General features: G+C 47.1%; 1 protein-coding gene across 2 annotated transcripts in view; it reads right to left on the bottom strand.

Moving 5' to 3' along the window:
- oscp1b (organic solute carrier partner 1b) overlaps positions 1–20,752 on the bottom strand; it is a 90,510-nt gene that overhangs the window by 3,921 nt on the left and 65,837 nt on the right. For both annotated transcript variants that reach the window (XM_072502104.1, XM_072502109.1), the window contains 2 exons: positions 5,392–5,531; positions 2,794–2,857 (listed from right to left, as the gene is read on the bottom strand). In XM_072502104.1, the coding sequence (XP_072358205.1) occupies positions 2,794–2,857; positions 5,392–5,531 (204 nt within the window). The remainder of the gene's footprint in view (positions 1–2,793; positions 2,858–5,391; positions 5,532–20,752) is intronic.

The following is a 20,752-nucleotide window of genomic DNA, read 5'->3' as shown; positions in this document are numbered from 1 at the left end:
GGGACTAATAGCGGATGAGGGGGTGTGTCTAAGGGTGAGGGGGTGTATTGAAAAGTACTTGGAACTCAATGATAATGGGGAGGTCCAGGTGGGAGTGGTCTGGGAGGCGCTGAAGGCAGTGGTTAGAGGGGAGCGGATATCAATCAGGGCACATAAAGGAAAGCAGGAGAGGAGGGAACGGGAGCGGTTGCTGCAAGAACTTCTGAGGGTGGACAGGCAATATGCGGAGGCACCGGAGGAGGGACTGTACAGGGAAAGGCAAAGGCTACACGTAGAATTTGATTTGCTGACAACGGGTACTGCAGAGGCACAGTGGAGGAAGGCACAGGGTATACAGTACGAATATGGGGAGAAGGCGAGCAGGTTGCTGGCCCACCAATTGAGGAAAAGGGGAGCAGCGAGGGAAATAGGGGGAGTGAGGGATGAGGAGGGAGAGATGGAGCGGGGAGCGGAGAGAGTGAATGGAGTGTTCAAGGCATTCTATGAAAGATTATATGAAGCTCAGCCCCCGGATGGGAAGGAGAGAATGATGTGTTTTCTGGACCAGCTGGAATTTCCTAAGGTGGAGGAGCAGGAGAGGGTGGGACTGGGAGCACAGATCGAAATGGAGGAAGTAGTGAAAGGAATTAGGAGCATGCAGGCGGGGAAGGCCCCGGGACCGGATGGATTCCCAGTTGAATTTTACAGGAAATATGTGGACTTGCTCGCCCCGCTACTGATGAGAATCTTTAATGAGGCGAGGGAAAGGGGACAGATGCCCCCGACTATGTCAGAGGCAACGATATCGCTTCTCCTAAAGAAGGAAAAAGACCCGCTGCAATGCGGGTCCTATAGGCCTATTTCCCTCCTGAACGTGGACGCTAAGATTCTGGCCAAGGTAATGGCAATGAGGATAGAGGATTGTGTCCCGGGGGTGGTCCACGAGGACCAAACTGGGTTTGTGAAGGGGAGACAGCTGAATACGAATATACGGAGGCTGCTAGGGGTTATGATGATGCCCCCACCAGAGGGGGAAGCGGAGATAGTGGTGGCGATGGATGCAGAGAAAGCATTTGATAGAGTGGAGTGGGATTATTTGTGGGAGGTGTTGAGGAGATTTGGCTTTGGAGATGAGTATATTAGATGGGTACAGCTGCTGTATAGGGTCCCGATGGCGAGCGTGGTCACGAATGGACGGGGGTCTGCGTATTTTCGGCTCCATAGAGGGACGAGGCAGGGATGTCCTCTGTCCCCATTATTGTTTGCACTGGCGATTGAGCCCCTGGCAATAGCATTGAGGGGTTCCAGGAAGTGGAGGGGAGTACTCAGGGGAGGAGAAGAACACCGGGTATCTCTGTATGCGGACGATTTGTTGTTGTATGTGGCGGACCCGGCGGAGGGGATGCCAGAGATAATGCGGATACTTGGGGAGTTTGGAGAATTTTCAGGACATAAACTGAACATGGGGAAAAGTGAGTTGTTTGTGGTGCATCCAGGGGAGCAGAGCAGAGAAATAGAGGACTTACCGCTGAGGAAGGTAACAAGGGACTTTCGCTACTTGGGGATCCAGATAGCCAAGAATAGGTTAAATTTAACGCGGTTGGTGGAACAGATGGAGGAGGACTTCAAGAGATGGGACATGGTATCCCTGTCACTGGCAGGGAGGGTGCAGGTGGTTAAAATGGTGGTCCTCCCGAGATTCCTCTTTGTGTTTCAGTGCCTCCCGGTGGTGATCACAAAGGCTTTTTTCAAAAGGATTGAGAAGAGTATCATGAGTTTTGTGTGGGCCGGGAAGACCCCGAGAGTGAGGAAGGGATTTTTGCAGCGTAGTAGGGATAGGGGGGGGGGCTGGCACTACCGAGTCTAAGTGAGTACTACTGGGCCGCCAATATCTCAATGGTATGTAAGTGGATGGGAGAAGAGGAGGGAGCGGCGTGGAAGAGATTGGAGAGGGCGTCCTGCAGGGGGACTAGCCTACAAGCTATGGTGACGGCGCCGTTGCCGTTCTCACGGAAGAAATACACCACAAGCCCGGTGGTGGTGGCTACTCTGAAAATTTGGGGGCAGTGGAGACGGCATAGGGGAAAGACGGGAGCCTCGGTGTGGTCCCCGATAAGAAATAACCATAGGTTTGCTCCGGGGAGAATGGATGGGGGATTTGGAACATGGCAAAGAGCAGGAGTAACACAATTGAGAGATCTGTTTGTAGATGGGACGTTTGCAAGTCTGGGAGCGCTGACCGAAAAATATGGGTTGCCCCAAGAGAATGCATTCCGGTATATGCAACTGAGGGCTTTTGCGAGGCAACAGGTGAGGGAATTCCCGCAGCTCCCGACGCAGGAGGTGCAGGACAGAGTGATCTCAAAGACATGGGTGGGGGGCGGTAAGGTATCAGACATATATAGGGAAATGAGGGACGAGGGGGAGATTATGGTAGATGAGCTGAAAGGGAAATGGGAAGAAGAGCTGGGGGAGGAGATTGAGGAACTCTCAGGGATGTTAGTGTACAAGTATAATATGTATAGGTTGTTGTTATAGGTAATTGTATACTGGACTGCTGAATTGTATTTTTGGAGAGTATTTATTTGGGACAAGGCAGTGCCATTTAGTTTTGCTTTTTAATTTTGATGTTGTTTATATATTATTTATTTCTTGTTTAAAAAACTGGCCATTGTTATTTATATTGTTATATTACTGTGTAAAAGATACACAATGTACTGTTATGGTTGGCCAAAAATTTTGAATAAAATATATTTTTAAAAAAAAGGTAAGGTGCAGCTGCTCCAAATAGCGATCCAATATCATTCTGCTCACCTGAGAGACCTGTATGTCGATCACTTCATCTGAAAGGTCTGGAGGCCTTATGGCCGCTGCATGACTATAAGACAAAAATAGGTCAAAAGATAACTGGCTGCATCTATAAATAGTCTGCTTCATTCTTTAGAACAGATCAGACTGCAACAAGCAACTCTTCTCGTTTCACATAGAGTCATAGATGTTTACAGCATGGAAACAGGCCCTTCAGCCCAGCTTGTCCATGCCGGCCAGTTTCTATAACTAAGCTAGTCCCACATGCCTGCATTTGGCTCATATCCCTCTATACCCACTCTGCCCATGTAACTGTCTAACTGTTTTTTTTTTTAAAAAGGGAAAAATTGTAGCCGCCTCTACCACTGCCTCTGGCAGCTCGTTCCAGAAGCTCACCACCCTCTGTGTGAAACAATTGCCGCTCTGGTCTATTTTGTACCTCTCCTCTCTCGCCTTAAACCTATGCTCTCTAATTCTAGACTCCTCTATCTTTGGGAAAAGATGTTGACTATCTACCTTATCTATGCTCCTCATTACTGTATAGACCTCTATAAGTTCATCCCTAAGCCTCCTGCACTCCAGGGAAAAAAGACGCAGCCTATCTAGTCTCTCCATATAACTCAGACCATCAAGTCCTGGTAGCATCCTCGTAAATCTCTTCTGCACTCTTTCTAGTTTAACAATATCCTTCCTATAATAGGGTGACCAGAACTGAACACAGTATTCCATGTGTGGTCTTACCAATGTCTTGTACAACTTCAACAAGATGTCCCAACTCCTGTAATCAATATTCTGACCAATAAAACCTAGCATGCTGAATGCCTTTTTCACCATCCTGTCCAACTGCGACTCCACCTTCAAGGAGCTATGAACTTGTACCCCTCAATCTTTTTGTTCTGTAACTCTCCCCAATTCCCTACCATTAACTGAGTAGGTCCTGCCCTGATTTGATCTACCAAAATGCATCACCTCATATTTATCCAAATTAAACTCCATCTGCCAATCGTCGGCCCACTGGCCCAATTGGTCAAGATCCTGTTGCAATCTTATATAACCTTTCTTCACTATCTTATATAACCTTCTTCACATAATGTAGTATAGACCAGGGGCTGGATTCTGCCAAAATGGGGCTATGTCCCCACGGCAGTGTAAAAACGGTTTCACGTCCGCGCATGCACACGGCGGCGGCCTCGCCGAACGCCATGGCGGACTTGGACCGCGGAGACAGCTCCATAAAGTAGGCCCCCCCGCGATCGGACGTGCGCCTCTGCATCGGGCCGGCCCTATCTGTATCCCGGCCGCCCAGAAGGCCCCCCCCTGGTGTTCAATCCCCCCGGCCCCCACCAGGGCGGCCGCGGACTGAGTCCGCAGCCATCAGGCGAGAGTTCCGGTCGGGAGCAGAGGTTCGCTGGACCGGCCTCTGGCAATGGCCCCCCAGCTGCGTGGCGTAGTTCGCGGACACGTAGATATTTGCGGCCCGGAGAACCGCCGGAGCGGTGCCGGGCCCGATTCCTTCGGGAAAGTAGATTCTTTGCCCCCGCGCTAAACGTGATTTCGGCGCGGGGCTGCGGAGAATCCAGCCCCAGGTTTCTGTTTCCGCTGTACCTCGTTAATATTGTTGTGTTATGGTAATGGTCAAGGTCTTGTTGGTAATGATTTATGTTAATACTGTATTACCGCTGTCTCCACTGGACTCAGATCCGAAGGCCTGGTTTAGATGGAGGCCTTGGATTGGGACCTTGCCACATTGTGGCAAACAGCTCAGATTTCCCTCTCTTAAAGAGGCACTGTCCCTGTGATGTTCCTGCAAGGTGTATACCAACACAACAATTCCCGTGTGTGCGTGGAGGATTAAATAATTCCAAGTTTTATTATTTCCGGCCCTAGTTTTGTGTTAACCAAATTAGGCATCATTTCCCTGTTAAGAATATAAATAGCAAAACTGCTCTGGGCCTCTGCAACCTCTTAAGGGTGCCACTAGAATGTGCGACTCCCAATTGTAACTTTCCTTTCCTGCTATTGGGAAATGTCAGAGGCATTGTGAGATGTGAAAATTCTCCAATTCATGTTTGTGAGTATGTGCACGCATATGGGAGAAAGTATATGAATATGGATGTGTATGTGAGGGAGTGTCTGGCTGTGAGTGCATGTACATGGGTGCGTATGGGGGTTTCATCTGTGTGCACACAGGTATCTGTGGAAAGGGACATGTGGATCATAGAATCCATACAGTGCAGAAGGATGCCATTTGGCCCATCGAGTGCACCAACCTTTGGAAAGAGCACCCTACCTAGGCCTACGCCCACACCCTATCCCCATAACCCAGTAACCCCACCTAACCTTTTGGATACTAAAGGACAATTTAGCATGGTCAATCCACCTAACCTGCACATCTTTGGACTGTGGGAGGAAAGCGGAGCACCCAGAGGAAACCCACGCAGACATGGGGAGAACGTGCCGACTCCGCAGTCACCCGAGGCCGGAATTGAACCCAGGTCCCTGGCACTGTGAGTGCTAACCACTGGATGTACATGTGCATATATGTGAATATAAATCTTGTCCCTATGAAAGATACAAATTTTAAAAATACAGCAGTCAACTTACTCTTCCTCCTCATCTGTGCCAAACAGATTCAGCCGAAATCCTGGCTCAGTACCAATAGGCTTCTTGATCTCCAGGCCTCCCATTAACTGTGCCAACAGGTTCAGCTCCTCCTTAGCCAGTGGATTGGGAGCTGCATTCTCCTGGAACGAAGAACAGGAGACAATGACATTTTTTCAAAAGCAAACAGGCAAGAGAATGATGGATTACAGGGAGGAATCTGTCTCAAATTGTCATGACAGCGTCAATAATTCAGTATCAAGCCAAAGTGCTGATATTAAATGGATTGATTTGGATTCATAGCAGAGAGATTATCTGGTACTTACTGGTAATAAGATTGTAAACAGGAATGCAGTGAATGCATTCCAACAATTGTCAAAAATAGAGAAAAGAACAAACTTCTTAAGCACCTTTTTCTGACCTCAGGGCTACCAAAGCACTTCATAGCCAATTAAATACTTTTGAAGTATAGTGAACATCTGTTATAACTTAAGAAATATGCTTAAAATAAACAAGAATAAACAAATATGCTTAAAAGAATAAAAAACAAATTAGATGCTGGAATCTATGGACACAAAATGTTAGTTTTGTTTCTCTCCTGATAGATGCTGGTTGAGATTTTCCAGTGCCCTCAGTGCTGAGGGGCGACCACTGACCAGAAACTGGACTAGCCATATAAATACTGTGGCTGAATAGCAGGTCAGATGCTAGGAATCCAGCAGTGAGTAACTCACCTCCTGACCCCCCAAAGTCAGTCCATCAGTCCAGACAAGGCATAAGTCAAGAGTGTGATGGAATACTCCCCACTTGCCTGGATGAGTGCAGATCCCACAACACTCGAGAAGCTTGACACCAACCAAGACAAAGCAACCCCACTTGATTGACATCTGAATCACCATCTTCAATATTTATTCTCTTCACCACCGACACATAGTCCTCCATCTAAAAGATGCACAGTAGCAACTCACCAAGGATCCTTAATAGCACCTTCCAAACCCACAATCTCTACACAGGAAAATAACCACCAGCGAGCTCCAATCCAAGGCATCCTAACTTGGAACAATATCACCGTTCCTTCACTGTCGCTAGATCCAAATCCTGGAACTCCCTTCATAACAGCACTGTGGACCTTCCTACACCACATGGACTCCAGCAGGTCAAGAAGGCAATTCACCAGTGACTTCTCAAGAACAATTAAAGATGACCAGCAAATGCTGGTCCAGCCAGTGGTGCCCACGCCCCACGACAATCAAAAAAAAAAGTGATGACAGCTGTCGCTAGCCTGAAAAGGGGCTTTGGCCAGATGAAGGGCAGCATGGTGGTACAGTGGTAGGCACTGCGGTCTCACGGCGCCAAGGTCCCAGGTTCGATCTCGGCTCTGGGTCACTGTCCGTGTGGAGTTTGTACATTCTCCCCGTGTTTGCGTGGATTTCGCCCCCACAACCCAAAGATGTGCAGGCTGGGTGCACATCTACATTGCCTCTTAATTGAAAAAAATTAATTGGGCACTCTAAATTTACAAAAAAAATTTTTTTTTAATTGTTAGAGATCAAAATAAGACTGAGACTGTTTTACTGAGAAGAAGGTGCAAGGTATTTTTATTTGGAGTTTCTGAGTTTACAATGAGTAGACCCTGGATCTCCCAAAGTTCGGGAAAGGGGCTGTTGGTATTGGGTTGTAAACAGTGGTTCTATTACCTATCCATTTACTTCGAAGTTGAAAGTGAGTTAGGATCAAAGATAGTTAATAAGCAATTCCACCTGGATATGAGGTTCATGTTGCCAAGGGGAAGAAGGCAGAGGAAGCCATTTTGAGATCAGAATGCAGACCTCCATCCAAATCTACAAGTATCACAGACAAACAGCAATTTATTTTAGGATAGTCAGTGGCCATCTGAGAGGTGGAGAGCAGGACATAGAGGCAAACAGTCCTGCAACTGAAGCAGAGAAAGTGCTGACTCTATTACTCACCAATCAGAATGTGTGTGGGAGAGAGCTCACACTCAGATTGAAGAGGCTGAATTTGTGAGGACTTAAGTTAGGCATGGAAGATCCCCCTAGCTTGGGCTAGAAGGAAGGAGTCTCCAGTCTAACCATCACAGCAAAGGTCAGTGCTAGAAATAGAAGCTACTTGGCTGGTAAAGAAAAACTGAAGCAACCCTTTGGAAGCTGTGAGCGATTGTGAACAGTTGCTATATGAACTGTAATTCTGTGGCTTGTGTTATGTGTGGCAAGTATGAATGGGAAATGTTCTTCTTTGTGGTTTAAAGCATAAGTTGCCTACAAAAAGAAAATTGTATTTAGTCAATTGTGCTTTTAGGGGCAGCACGGTAGCATTGTGGATAGCACAATTGCTTCACAGCTCCAGGGTCCCAGGTTCGATTCCAGCTTGGGTCACTGTCTGTGCGGAGTCTGCACATCCTCCCCGTGTGTGCGTGGGTTTCCTCCGGGTGCTCCGGTTTCCTCCCGCAGTCCAAAGACGTGCAGGTTAGGTGGATTGGCCATGGTAAATTGCCCTTAGTGTCCAAAATTGCCCTTAGTGTTGGGTGGGGTTACTGGGTTATGGGGATAGGGTGGAGGTGTTGACCTTGCGGTAGGGTGTTCTTTCCGAACACCGGTGCAGACTCAATGGGCCGAATGGCCTCCTTCTGCACAGTAAATTCTATGACTCTATGAAAAACATGAAACTTGATTCTTTTAGTTAGTAACTAGAAGCTCAAATCTGTAGATGTTTTTCTTGGAGAAGATAATGTTGAAAGAGTATTTAACAAATGTATTCAAAATCATGAAGGGTCTGGACAGCGGAGGTAGGGAGAAACTTACCATGAGTGGAAGGATTGAAACCCAGAGGACATCGATGTAAGGTGTTGAGCAAAAGAAACAATGGAAATGTGCGGAAAAACATTTCCACACAAGAATGGTTACGATCTGGAATTCATTTGTTGCTTTCAAAAGAGAATTGGATCATTAACTGGAGAGGAAATATTTGCAGGGCTATGGGGAAAAATACAGTGGCACTACTTGAACTGTTCTTGCAGAGGGCGAACACAGACACAATGGGTTCAATGGCCTCTTTCTGCTGTAACCATTCTATGATTCTACAACATGCCAACCAATAATTTAGAATTAGCAGCACTCCCGCAAAATATGCAATGTTATTATGGGAGGTGATCCACAGGTCTGGAGTGTCAATCCAGGTTGATAGTGATTAGTGATCACATTTTACTTGCTAAGTTTTTACAAAACCACAACCAATAATGGGTATTTAACACGCATTCCTCATTTCTCACCACCTTATGTGACCTCGGGCTGAGGAAAGAGGAAACAAAACTCTGAAAAAATGTCAAATGGGTTGTGTGCAGATCACCCCACTCATGGGTCACAAAAAGAATGAATAAATGGTAAAGAATAACATTGAGGGGTGGATCAAGGGAAAATCTTTTCCTATCCTTTCCAATCAAAATTCCAAAATGCCTCCTCTGCTCTGTGATAGTTAGTCTGCTTTGCAAGGTCCTACAATTAGTTCATTTTGTTGCACATTTGAATGCTGTATTTGCAGAGGATAGGATTTCATCAAGATCGAGGTCTCAGAGAAAATTCAGAAAACTCTTGAAATATTGTATAAAACCATCTGAGACAGAACATAATTCAGGAGATTTGGTGTATTAAAATATTGAAAGTCATAGGGAATGGAAAGGTCTTGGTAAGGTAATCGGCCAAGATGGTAAGACAGTACCTGTTATATTGTGTACACTAAGATGTATGCTGCCATCATCAGTATGAGGTGATGTCATCAGTCAGCGCAGGTTTGTTGTTGTAGTCCATGAGGTCTGGTTGAAAGACCTGTTCATTGCTGCTGCCAGATTGTGTACACGCTGCAGTTTATTTTATATTATTGAAGTAAAGGCTATTAAGCATTTAAAACACGTACATCTACCTTGTCAATAGTATCTATCAAACATGGTAATCAAATTCATTTCTTACGATTACTTAGAATTGTCAGACTTGAGCAGCTGATAGGGAGTAAATGAAGCACCTTGTACCTCATATGGTCATAAGTTTTGTGATGAAGATCCTGAGGAACATAATACAGCATATTAAGGGGTTGCATTGTGGTCAAAGGAGTGCATGACACACAGACAGAACTGTCAAATCTGAAGACCAATTATCCCGAGTAGGTTCTCGGGTGACATATATTCTCGAGGAGTCCAGTAAATGGACGGATGTGACAATTATGGGACATGTAGGAAAAGCTCCTGACAAGTTTAAATATTGGCTGTATGTTCCGAGGATGGCCAAGGAGTGAGGTCCATGGATTGGTAGAATGAAATAAAGATGCAGAGTAAGAAAGCACAGCACATGTATTGATAAGTCCATAAGTGATTCTTGCATCAGGAAATTATCACAGACCCTGCAGTAGTGCAAGAAGGTGATCTTACAGTAGGGAGTCTACCAGCTGTAAAGGTAGAGGCCATAGCTTGAATAGATTGCACAATGAAATACAGACCACAGGACAGTTTCTGAACAGAACTGGAAGCAGACATTCTCATGACCGTGAAGATATGCCAATAAACTCAAGGATAAACTAACAAGAGGCAAAAGAAATTGAATTAGATAGTTGGAGAGAGTTTTGAGTTGATTCTGAGGTACCATATAAAAGACAAACTAATTTGTCATATTCATTGAAAAGTGTCCTTGCAGTTGGGACTTGAGGCTAGTGGTCGAGGCTCTTGAGAAGTGACTGGGTGATATAGATGTCAGAGAAAAATAATATTGAAATTCTTTTTAACTCTTCATGGGAGTGTCTATTAAAAGCTGTGTTTCTGCAGGGTGAAACTTTTCAGAGAGTTTCTGAAACCACCGAAAAGAAATGGCAGCAGATGCAGAAGTAAAACTAAGAAAATGTTCCTCAAATGTATCAATCGCCTGAACCGTTGTTTCGAATTATCATTCATTCAGATCTGTTCTGAAAATAGACTGTGTTCAACCAAAAATAGACTACACAATTGTTATGATCCACCAGCCGCGTTGAGCTCTCTCCCTTGAGCGCGGTGAATGCTGAAAGAGCCCTCAAGCGGGCTTCCCAACAGCCTTCACGCCTTGCGGGATTCACCCAAGTCCCACGAGGCGTGAGACCGAATCCCACCCACAAGGGGCAGGACCAAACGGCGTGCGCCGAAGCCAGTTTTAAACTTTTGAACTTACCCAGCATCCACCGGTCATCCTCGATCCTCCGTCCTCCACATTCAGCAATGGTGCACAAAAATATGGACCAGGAGGAACAGCACCCAGCAGGTCTCCCGGGCCATCGGAGACCCCTGGGTGGTCGGGGTAAGTGCAGGGTGGCTCCCTGGCCTGTCCCGGAATATGGGCACCTTGGCACTGTCATCCTGGCACTGCTAAGGTGCCTGGATGGCATTGCCAAGCTGGCAGGAATAATGCCTGTGTGGTAGAGCAAGGGCACACAGGTGCCAGGGTGGTACTGCCAAGTGTCAGGGGCCGAGGAGGGCCATGCCCATGCAAGGAGGTGGAGGGGTGGGGGTGGGGGGGGGGTTGAAGGGGGGGGTTTGAAGGATGGGGATGTGCAGGGCAGGTATGTAGGGGCTTCCGGGATGTTGGGGGGGGGGGGGGGGTGCGGGGTGATGCATGGGATCCCGGCAGAGCCGCTGGGAGACTCCCTGAAAAGCTCGCCACAAATGAACGTAGAGCGTTTTCTGGAGAATCGCGCCCAATGTTTCGTTCAGGCATCTTTAGTGGCACATGTTGTTGGGTGACACTGTGGAGGCTGAGAGATGTGCTATTAAGTTGATTAACAGTAGAATTTTAAATTGGGAGTCAGGGTTTATGAGACTATTAAATTTGTTGATTTGGATTTAGATATAGCAAAGTAGGTCTGCAATAACTTTAAATCAACAATCCTATTTTAGAGAGTGTTATACTGTCGAAGTGGGTTTCCTCGGGCAGAGGCACCTGTGATAAATATTATGTAATTCACATGTATTTCCATATAAAATACATATATTCATATCTAACAGTTTGTCAGGCAACAGGGAACATGGGAATCAAGCCACCCAGCTTGACCACATTCCTTATATGGGCTGTCTCACTCAGATACACACAAAAGCACACGGAGCAGAATGTTGCCCTCAGGGCAGATGTTCTTGTGGAATGTTGACGATGATGATACCAGCCTGTACAAGGTTATGCCTAAGACCCAAGGACGGAAGACAAGTGAGCTGATCACGCAGTCCACTAATGTCTAGTAATCAATTTCATTGGCCCAAAAAGGTCAACATATGTAATCTATAATCATTAGGATTGGATTGTGTCTAGCGGGATAGGCTCAGTAACTGTTTGAAATAGTATAAATATTGATGAATTTCTTTGTTCAGTGGAGAAATATCTGGATCGCCCAGAGACTCGTTCCCTACTGACGTAATTTCAATAAACTGTTTGGTGATTGGAATGGACCCGAGTGTCGAGTGATTCTTTCAGATTCATTCACGCTAACACTCCCATCCCTGATATTCTTAGGATCATCAACAAAACTTCATGCCACATCTAAAGGAACAGGCAGAGCAATTACAAAGATTAATTGCTCAAGTTGAATCGGTTGACTCAGATTAGGTAAGATGGTAGTTTTGACACACTCGTATTAAATACTACAGTGAAATGGAGAATTATTTAAGGGCAAATAACATTATTGCAAATAATTAAATTTGGATTCCGGTGGCGGCCATGGAGTGAGCGGTAGCATATTTGGTAGCTCCTGCTCATGGTGGTCTTTTTGTGGCCTTTACCCCGGTTTGTAGCAGGAATTTTGGAGGAAAAAGGTGTAGAAGTGAGAGCAGAAGGGAGTGACTCCTAGTTTATTGAGCGGCAAACCAGAAGTACTCGGAAAAAAGCAAACCAGTTCGCTGAGGCAGGTGAGGAGCTGGCAATGCACACGGAGATGTCAGATGGGCAGGGGCAGGGGCAGGGTCCGGCCCTGCCGGCCCAGTGGTCGAAGGAGCAGTTGGTGAGCTTCTTAAACAAGAAATTCACCGAGCAAAGGAACGAAAGTTTGGAGGACCTGGCCTGGGCGGTGGACTTGATCAAAGTGGTGGTTGACCGCGTTGAGACGAGACTGGCAGCCAGGAACAGGTGATCCAGAGGTTGGAGGAGCTGGCGCGGGAGCTTGAGGAACAGTCTACCTCGATGGCAGCAGAGATGGGACTGATGCGAGACCAGCGGAAGCGACTGTTGGAGAAAGTGGAGGACCTGGAGAACCGTTCTCGTAGGCACAACATCCAGATCGTGGGCCTGCGGGGGTGGGTGGGTGGGGGGGGGGGGGGGGGGGGGAGCGACCGCAGGAACGGATGCTGGTGCATATGTAGGGAGGATGATGGAGAAGTTGCTTGGGGAAGGTGCGTTTCACCGGCCGTTGGAGGTGATCGAGCCCACAGGGCGCTGATGCGCAAGCCCCAGGGGTACGAGCCGCCGAGGGCGATGGTGGTACAGTTGAATCGGTTCCTGGATAAGGAACGTATCATGAGGTGGGCCAGCGTGACGAGGCGTTGCAACTGGGAAGGTGTCAAGATCCGTGTGTATCAGGACCTGGGGGCAGAGCTGGCGAAGTTAAGGACGAGCTTCAACAGGGTCAAGTCGGCCCTGTACAAGAAGGGAGTAAAGTTCGGACCACTGTACCTGGCTCACCTAAGGGTGACCTATGGGGGCCGGGAGTTGTACTTTGGCTCGCGGAGGAGGCTGTGGACTTAATGAGAGAGAATGGACTGGCAGAAGAAGGAAGACCTTGAACTTTGATGGAGGAGAAGTGGAGTGAATGTACTGTACTGTGAAAAACGTTGTTTTTGGTGTTCGGGTTTCTTTTGTTTTTCTGTTTTTTGGGGTCAGGCTGGGTTGCAGTTCTCTATTAAGCGGTGAGGGGTAGGTCTCTGTGTTCGGACGTTGGGAGGGATTGTTTGTTTTTACTTCTTGCCTTTGTTTTGATTGTTTGCACTAAGAGACGGGGAGGGGAATCTGAAGATCTATGGGGGGGGATATAATACTACTGACTAGGAGGGGACTTTCAAAGTGGAGGTGGAGGAGGGTTGATGATGGTGGTTACCTGGGGGAAGGCCAGGGGAGGTGCGGGACATGGGCCGATGACTGGCCTAGGAGAGACTATGGCTGATCAAACGGGAGAGGGGCGGCGTGCCCCCCAAGCAGACTGGTTACGTGCAACATTCGGGGACTGAATGGGCCAGTCAAAAGGGCCCGTGTGTTCACGCACTTGAGGCAACTGAAGGCGGACGTGGCCATGTTGTAGGAGACACATTTGAAGGTGGGGGATCAGATTAGGTTAAGGAAGGGATGGGTTGGGTAGGTGTTCCATTCAAGGTCAGACTTTAAAACGAGGGGGGTGGCGATCTTGGATAATAAGCAGGTGGCATTCGAGGTGGGGAATGTAGAAACGGACCCAGGGGGTAGATATGTTCTGATTAGTGGGAAACTGGAGGGAATGGCCGTGGTGTTGGGAAATATATATACCCCGAACTGGGATGACGTGGAGTTTGTGAGACGGGTACTGGAGAAGATCCCAGACCTAGATTCACATCGACTGATTATGGGGGGAGATTTCAACACGGTCCTTGATTCAAGGTTGCACCGGTCCAGTTCTAGGTCTTGGGCAGGTTGATTGAGCAGATGAAAAGGGACTTCTGAAGGTGGGACGTGCTCCCACTGTCATTGGCAGGGAGGGTACAGACTGTGAAAATGACAGTCCTCCCGAGATTCCTGTTCATTTTTCAGTGTCTCATAATTTTCATCCCCAAGGGTTTTAGGAAGATGAATGTGGCGATCTCGGGAAAGCCCCGTGGGTGAAGAAGGTCCTAATTAGAGCGGGGGAGCAGGGAGTGAGGCTGGCCCTTCTGAACTTTATCAACTATTAGTGGGCGGCTAATATATCGATGGTTAGGAAGTGGGTAGTGGGGGAATAGTCGGTGTGGAAGTGGGTAGAGGCAGCATCTTGTAAAGGCACAAGTCTGAAGGCATCGTTAACGGCACCTCTGCCGTTCTCGCTGGCTCAGTACTCCACAAGCCCAGTGGTAGTGGCAGCCCTGAGGGTGTGGGGACAATGGAGACACAGCACATGGGACTGGAAGGGGTGACGGTATGGTCTCCGATCTGTGCCAATCACCGGTTCGCTCGGGGAGGGGATTAATGGGAAACTAATTAGTGGGATTAGTGAGGAGGATTTCCTGAGTTTGGAGGAGAACAAAGAAAAATTACAGCACAGGAACAGACCCTTCGGCCCTCCAAGCCTGCGCTGATCCAGATCCTCTATCTAAAACTGTCGCCTATTTTCTAAGGATCTGTATCCCTCTGCTCCCTGCCCATTCATGTATCTGTCTAGATACATCTTAAATGACACTATCGTGCCCGCCTCTACCACCTCCGCCAGCTATGCATTCCAGGCACCCACCACCCTCTGCGTAAAGAACCTTCCACGCATATCTCCCTTAAACCTTTCCCCTCTCACCTTGAACTCGCGACCCCTAGTAATGGAGTCCACCACACTGGGAAAAGCTTCTTGCTATCCATCCTGTCCATACCTCTCATGATTTTGTAGACCTCAATGAGGTCCCCCCTCAACCGCCGTCTTTCTAATGAAAATAATCCTAATCTACTCAACCTCTCTTCATAGCTAGCGCCCTCCATACCAGGCAACATCCTGGTGAACCTCCTCTGCACCCTCGCCAAAGCAGCCACATCCTTTTGGTAATGTGGCGACCAGAACTGTACGCAGTATTCCAAATGTGGCCGAACCAAAGTCCTATACAACTGTAACATGACCTGCCAACTCTTGTACTCAATACCCCTTCCGATGAAGGAAAGCATGCCGTATCGACCTGCGCAGCCACCTTCAGGTACAATGGACCTGAACACCCAGATCTCTCTGGACATCAATTTTCCCCAGGGCTTTTTCATTTACTGTACAGTTCGTTCTTGAATTGGATCTTCCAAAATGCATCACCTCGCATTTGCCCGGATTGAACTCCATCTGCTATTTCTTCGCCCAACTCTCCAATCTATCTATATTCTGCTGTATTCTCTGATAGTCCCCTTCACTATCTGCTACTCCACCAATCTTAGTGTCATCTGCAAACTTGCTAATCAGACCACCTATACCTTCCTCCAGATCATTTATGTATTCACAAACAACAGTGGTCCCAGCACGGATCCCAGTGGAACACCACTGGTCACAGTTCTCCATTTTGAGAAACTCCCTTCCCCGACTACTTCCTGTGTCCTGTTGCCCAGCCAGTTCTTTATCCATCTAGCTAGTACATCCTAGACCCATGAGACTTCACTTTCTCCATCAGCCTACCATGGGGAACCTTATCAAATGCCTTACTGAAGTACATGTACATGACATCTACAGCCCTTTCCTCATCAATCAACTTTGTCACTTCTCAAAGAATTCTATTAAGTTGGTAAGACATGACCTTTCCCTGCACAAAACCATGTTGCCTATCACTGATAAGCCCATTTTCCTCCAAATGGGAATAGATACTAAACTACAGTATGGAGTTTAATGTCGAGAAGTGTGAGGTGATTCACTTTGGAAGGAATAACAGGAATGCGGAATATTTGGCTAATGGTAAAGTTCTTGAAAGTGTGGATGAGCAGAGGGATCTAGGTGTCCATGTACATAGATCCCTGAAAGTTGCCACCCAGGTTGATAGGGTTGTGAAGAAGGCCTATGGAGTGTTGGCCTTTATTGGTAGAGGGATTGAGTTCCGGAGCCGGGAGGTCATGTTGCAGCTGTACAGAACTCTGGTACGGCCGCATTTGGAGTATTGCGTACAGTTCTGGTCACCGCATTATAGGAAGGACGTGGAGGCTTTGGAGCGGGTGCAGAGGAGATTTACCAGGATGTTGCCTGGTATGGAGGGAAAATCTTACGAGGAAAGGCTGATGGACTTGAGGTTGTTTTCGTTGGAGAGAAGAAGGTTAAGAGGAGACTTAATAGAGGCATACAAAATGATCAGGGGGTTGGATAGGGTGGACAGTGAGAGCCTTCTCCCGCGGATGGATATGGCTGGCACGAGGGGACATAACTTTAAACTGAGGGGTAATAGATATAGGACAGAGGTCAGAGGTAGGTTCTTTACGCAAAGAGTAGTGAGGCCGTGGAATGCCCTACCTGCTACAGTAGTGAACTCACCAACATTGAGGGCATTTAAAAGTTTATTGGATAAACATATGGATGATAATGGCATAGTGTAGGTTGGATGGCTTTTGTTTCGGTGCAACATCGTGGGCCGAAGGGCCTGTACTGCGCTGTATTGTTCTATGTTCTATGTTCTATCTTCTCCAGCAGCTTCCCTACCACTGACGTCAGGCTCACCGGTCTATAATTACCTGGATTATCCCTGCTACCCTTCTTAAACAAGGGGACAACACAAGCAATTCTCCAGTCCTCCGGTACGTCACCCGTGTTCAAGGATGCTGCAAAGATATCTGTTAAGGCCCCAGCTATTTCCTCTCTCACTTCCCTCAGTAACCTGGGATAGATTCCATCCGGACCTGGGGACTTGTCCGCCTTAATGGCTTTTAGAATACCCAACACATCTTCCCTCCTTGTGCCGACTTGACCTAGAGTAATCAAACATCTATCCCTAACCTCAACATCCATCATGTCCATCTCCTTGGTGAATACCGATGCAAAGTACTCGTTAAGAATCTCACCCATTTTCTCTGACCCCACGCATAACTTTCCTCCTTTGTCCTTGAGTGGGCCAACCCTTTCTCCAGTTACCCTCTTGCTCCTTATATATGAATAAAAGGCTTTGGGATTTTCCTTAACCCTGTTAGCCAAAGATATTTCATGACCCCTTTTAGCCCTCTTGATTCCTCGTTTTAGATTGGTCCTACATTCCCGATATTCTTCCAAAGCTTTGTCTGTCTTCAGTCGCCTAGACCTTATGTATGCTTCCTTTTTCCTCTTAGCTACGTCTCACAATTTCACCTGTCATCCATCGTTCCCTAATCTTGCCATTTCTATCCCTCATTTTCACAGGGACATGTCTGTCCTGCACTCTAATCAACCTCTCTTTAAAAGCTTCCCACATATCAAACGTGGATTTACCTTCAAACAGTTGCTCCCAATCCACATTCCCCAGCTCCTGCCGAATTTTGGTATAGTTGGCCGTCCCCCAATTTAGCACTCTTCCTTTAGGACCACTCTCGTCTTTGTCCATGAGTATTCTAAAACTTACGGAATTGTGATCACTATTCCCAAAGTAATCCCCTACTGAAACTTCAACCACCTGGCCAGGCTCATCCCCCAACACCAGGTTCAGTATGGCCCCTTCCCGAGTTGGACTATTTACATACTGCTCCAGAAAACCCTCCTGGATGCTCCTTACAAATTCTGCTCCATCTAGACCTCTTGACACTCAGTGTATCCCAGTCAATGTTGGGAAAATTAAAATCTATCACCACCACCCTACTCCTACATCTTTCCATAATCTGTTTACATATTTGTACCTCTATCTCACACTCGCTGTTGTGAGGTCTGTAGTACAGCCCCAACATTGTTACCGCACCCTTCCTGTTTCTGAGCTCTGCCCATATCGCCTCACTGCTCAAGTCCTCCATAGTACCCTCCTTCAGCACAGCTGTGATATCCCCTCTGACCAGTAATGCAACTCCTCCACCCCTTTTACCTCCCTCTCTATCCCGCCTGAAGCATCAATATCCTGGGGATATTTAGTTGCCAATCATGCCCTTCCCTCAACCAAGTCTCAGTAATAACAATAACATCATACTCCCAGGTACTAATCCAAGCCCTAGGTTCAACTGCCTTACGTACTACACTTCTTGCATTAAAACAAATGCACCTCAGACCACCAGTCCCTTTGGTTTCATCATCTGCTCACTGCCTACTCTTCCCCTTAGTCACGCTGACTTCATGATCTAGTTCCTTACAGGCTTTAGTTACTACCTCCTGACTGTCCACTAACCTCCTCATTTGGTTCCCATCCCCCTGCCACATTAGTTTAAACCCTCCCCAACAGCGTTAGCAAAAGCACCCCCAAGGACATTGGTTCCAGTCCGGCCCAGGTGTAGACCGTCCGATTTGTAGTAGTCCCACCTCCCCCAGCACCAGTCCCAATGTCCCAAAAATCTGAACCCCTCCCTCCTGCACCATCTCTCAAGCCACGCATTCAGCCTGCCTATTCTTTCATTTCTACTCTGACTACCACGTGGCACTGGTAGCAATCCTGAGATTACAACCTCGGAGGTCCGACTTTTTAAACTTGGCTCCTAACTCCCTAAATTCTGCTTGTTGGACCTCATCCCGTTTTTTTACCTATATCATTGGTGCCTATATGCACCACGACAACTGGCTGTTCACCCTCCCCCTTCAGAATGTTCTGCAGCCGATCTGAGACATCCCTGACCCACGCACCTGGGAGGCAACATACCATTCGGGAGTCTCATTTTTGACCACAGAACCGCCTATCTACTCCCCTTACAATTGAATCCCCTATGACTATAGCCCTTCCACTCTTTTTCCCGCCCTTCTGTACAGCAGAGCCAGCCACGGTGCCATGAACCTGGCTACTGCTGCCTTCTCCTGGTGAGCCATCTCCCCCAACAGTATCCAAAACGGTATGCCTGTTTTGGAGGGAGATGACCGCAGGGGACACCTGCACTGCCTTCCTGCTTTTTCTCTGCCTTTTGGTTACCCATTCCCTTTCTCCCTCAGCAATCCTAATCTGTGGTGTGACCAATTCACTAAACGTGCTTAGGGAGAAAGAGGGAGGCATGGTAGTGACGAATAAGGGTAGGAAATCTAATGAAGGGAGAACCGTCAGATGGAATAGTTACATGGACCATGATAGTTAGGGTTTATGCTTGGGAGCAGATGGGTATGTTATTGTGAGTTTTTTGGTGTTTGTTGGATCTCTTTGTTTAAAATGTTATTATAAATGCTTTAATAAAATATTTTCTAAAAAAATAATTACATTTAGAGAAGTGCATACTTAGGTTTGTGTATTAGTTGATCCAAAGAATATGAAACTAATAATTTTTAGCAATGCATCATGTACATTCCTTCCTGGTAGCTATTCAGGCGCAGCTGGTTTCAGAACGGCCCAAATCATTCATTAGTATCGCAGAGGGTCCGTCCAACGTTGACTGTGATTTAAACTGACCTCTTACTATTTACGCTGGAGCTTTTGCACTTTTGGGTGCCGGATCCAGCAGGGATGCATGGACAAACACAGTCGAGGGGCAAATTGTCAAGTGTAATTCCAGTGGAGCCGTGCCCCCTTTACAATCTCTCAATTGAATGTTTTTTTTATTCATAAATTTAAAGTACCCAATTCATATTTTTTTCTAATTAAGGGGCAATTCAGCGTGGCCAGTCCACCTACTCTGCACATCTTTGGGTTGTGGGGGTGAGACCCACGCAGGCACGGGGAGAATATGCAAACAACACACAGACAGTGACCTGGGGCCAAGATCGAACCCAGGTCCTCAGTGGCGTGAAGCAGCAGTGCTAGCCACTGCGCCAGCATGCTGCTTGTCCACTGAATAAAATATACCTCCTCGATAAACAGATCCAGAAGTCCAGAAGTATGTCAAGGTCCTCTCCTTCATGGAGGGAAAAATACGAGATTGACACCTCAATTCAGCACAGAGGGAGGGGCTGCATTGCTAGATATGTTGTTCTTTAGATGAGATATTAAATTGAACCATAGAATCCCTACAGTGTAGAAGGAGGCCATTCAGCCCTTCAAGTCTCTACTGACCCTTGGAAAGAGCACTCCACTTTGACCCACTCCCCAACCCTATCCCCATAAACCTGTAACCCCACCTAACCTGCACATCTTTGGACACCAATGGGCAATATATCATGGCCAATCCACCTAACCTGCACATCTTTGGACTGTGGGAGGAAACCGGAGCACCTGGGGAATACCCATGCAGGCACGGGGAGAACGTGCAGACTCCGCACAGTCACCTAAGGCCAGAATCGAACCTGGGTTCCTGCCGCTGTGAGGCAGCAGTGCTAACCACTGTGCTACTGTGCCTTCCATCCTGATGAAGCCTGTAGAGGGTTAATTTATTTTTGTTCAAGGGCACTGCACCACATAGCACAAGATTAAGGGTTCAAATTACATTAACTAATGATGCACGAGCATGTTTCTATAATCTGAATAGAACGTCACCCTTTGAAAACAGGTTTGAAGTAAACAGTAGCATCTCTATTGAGATTAAATCCATTGGTCCGACAGTTCCAAGAGAAGTCACACTTGGAAAGCGAGCATGGGTTGAACAGAGTAGCAACACTCTACTGCCAATTATCT

The sequence above is a fragment of the Scyliorhinus torazame genome, chromosome 1 (assembly GCF_047496885.1).
Source record: "Scyliorhinus torazame isolate Kashiwa2021f chromosome 1, sScyTor2.1, whole genome shotgun sequence".
NCBI classification, from domain to species: domain Eukaryota; kingdom Metazoa; phylum Chordata; class Chondrichthyes; order Carcharhiniformes; family Scyliorhinidae; genus Scyliorhinus; species Scyliorhinus torazame.
Note: the sequence above shows the minus strand (reverse complement) of the source record. Positions and strands in the feature narration are given on the sequence as shown.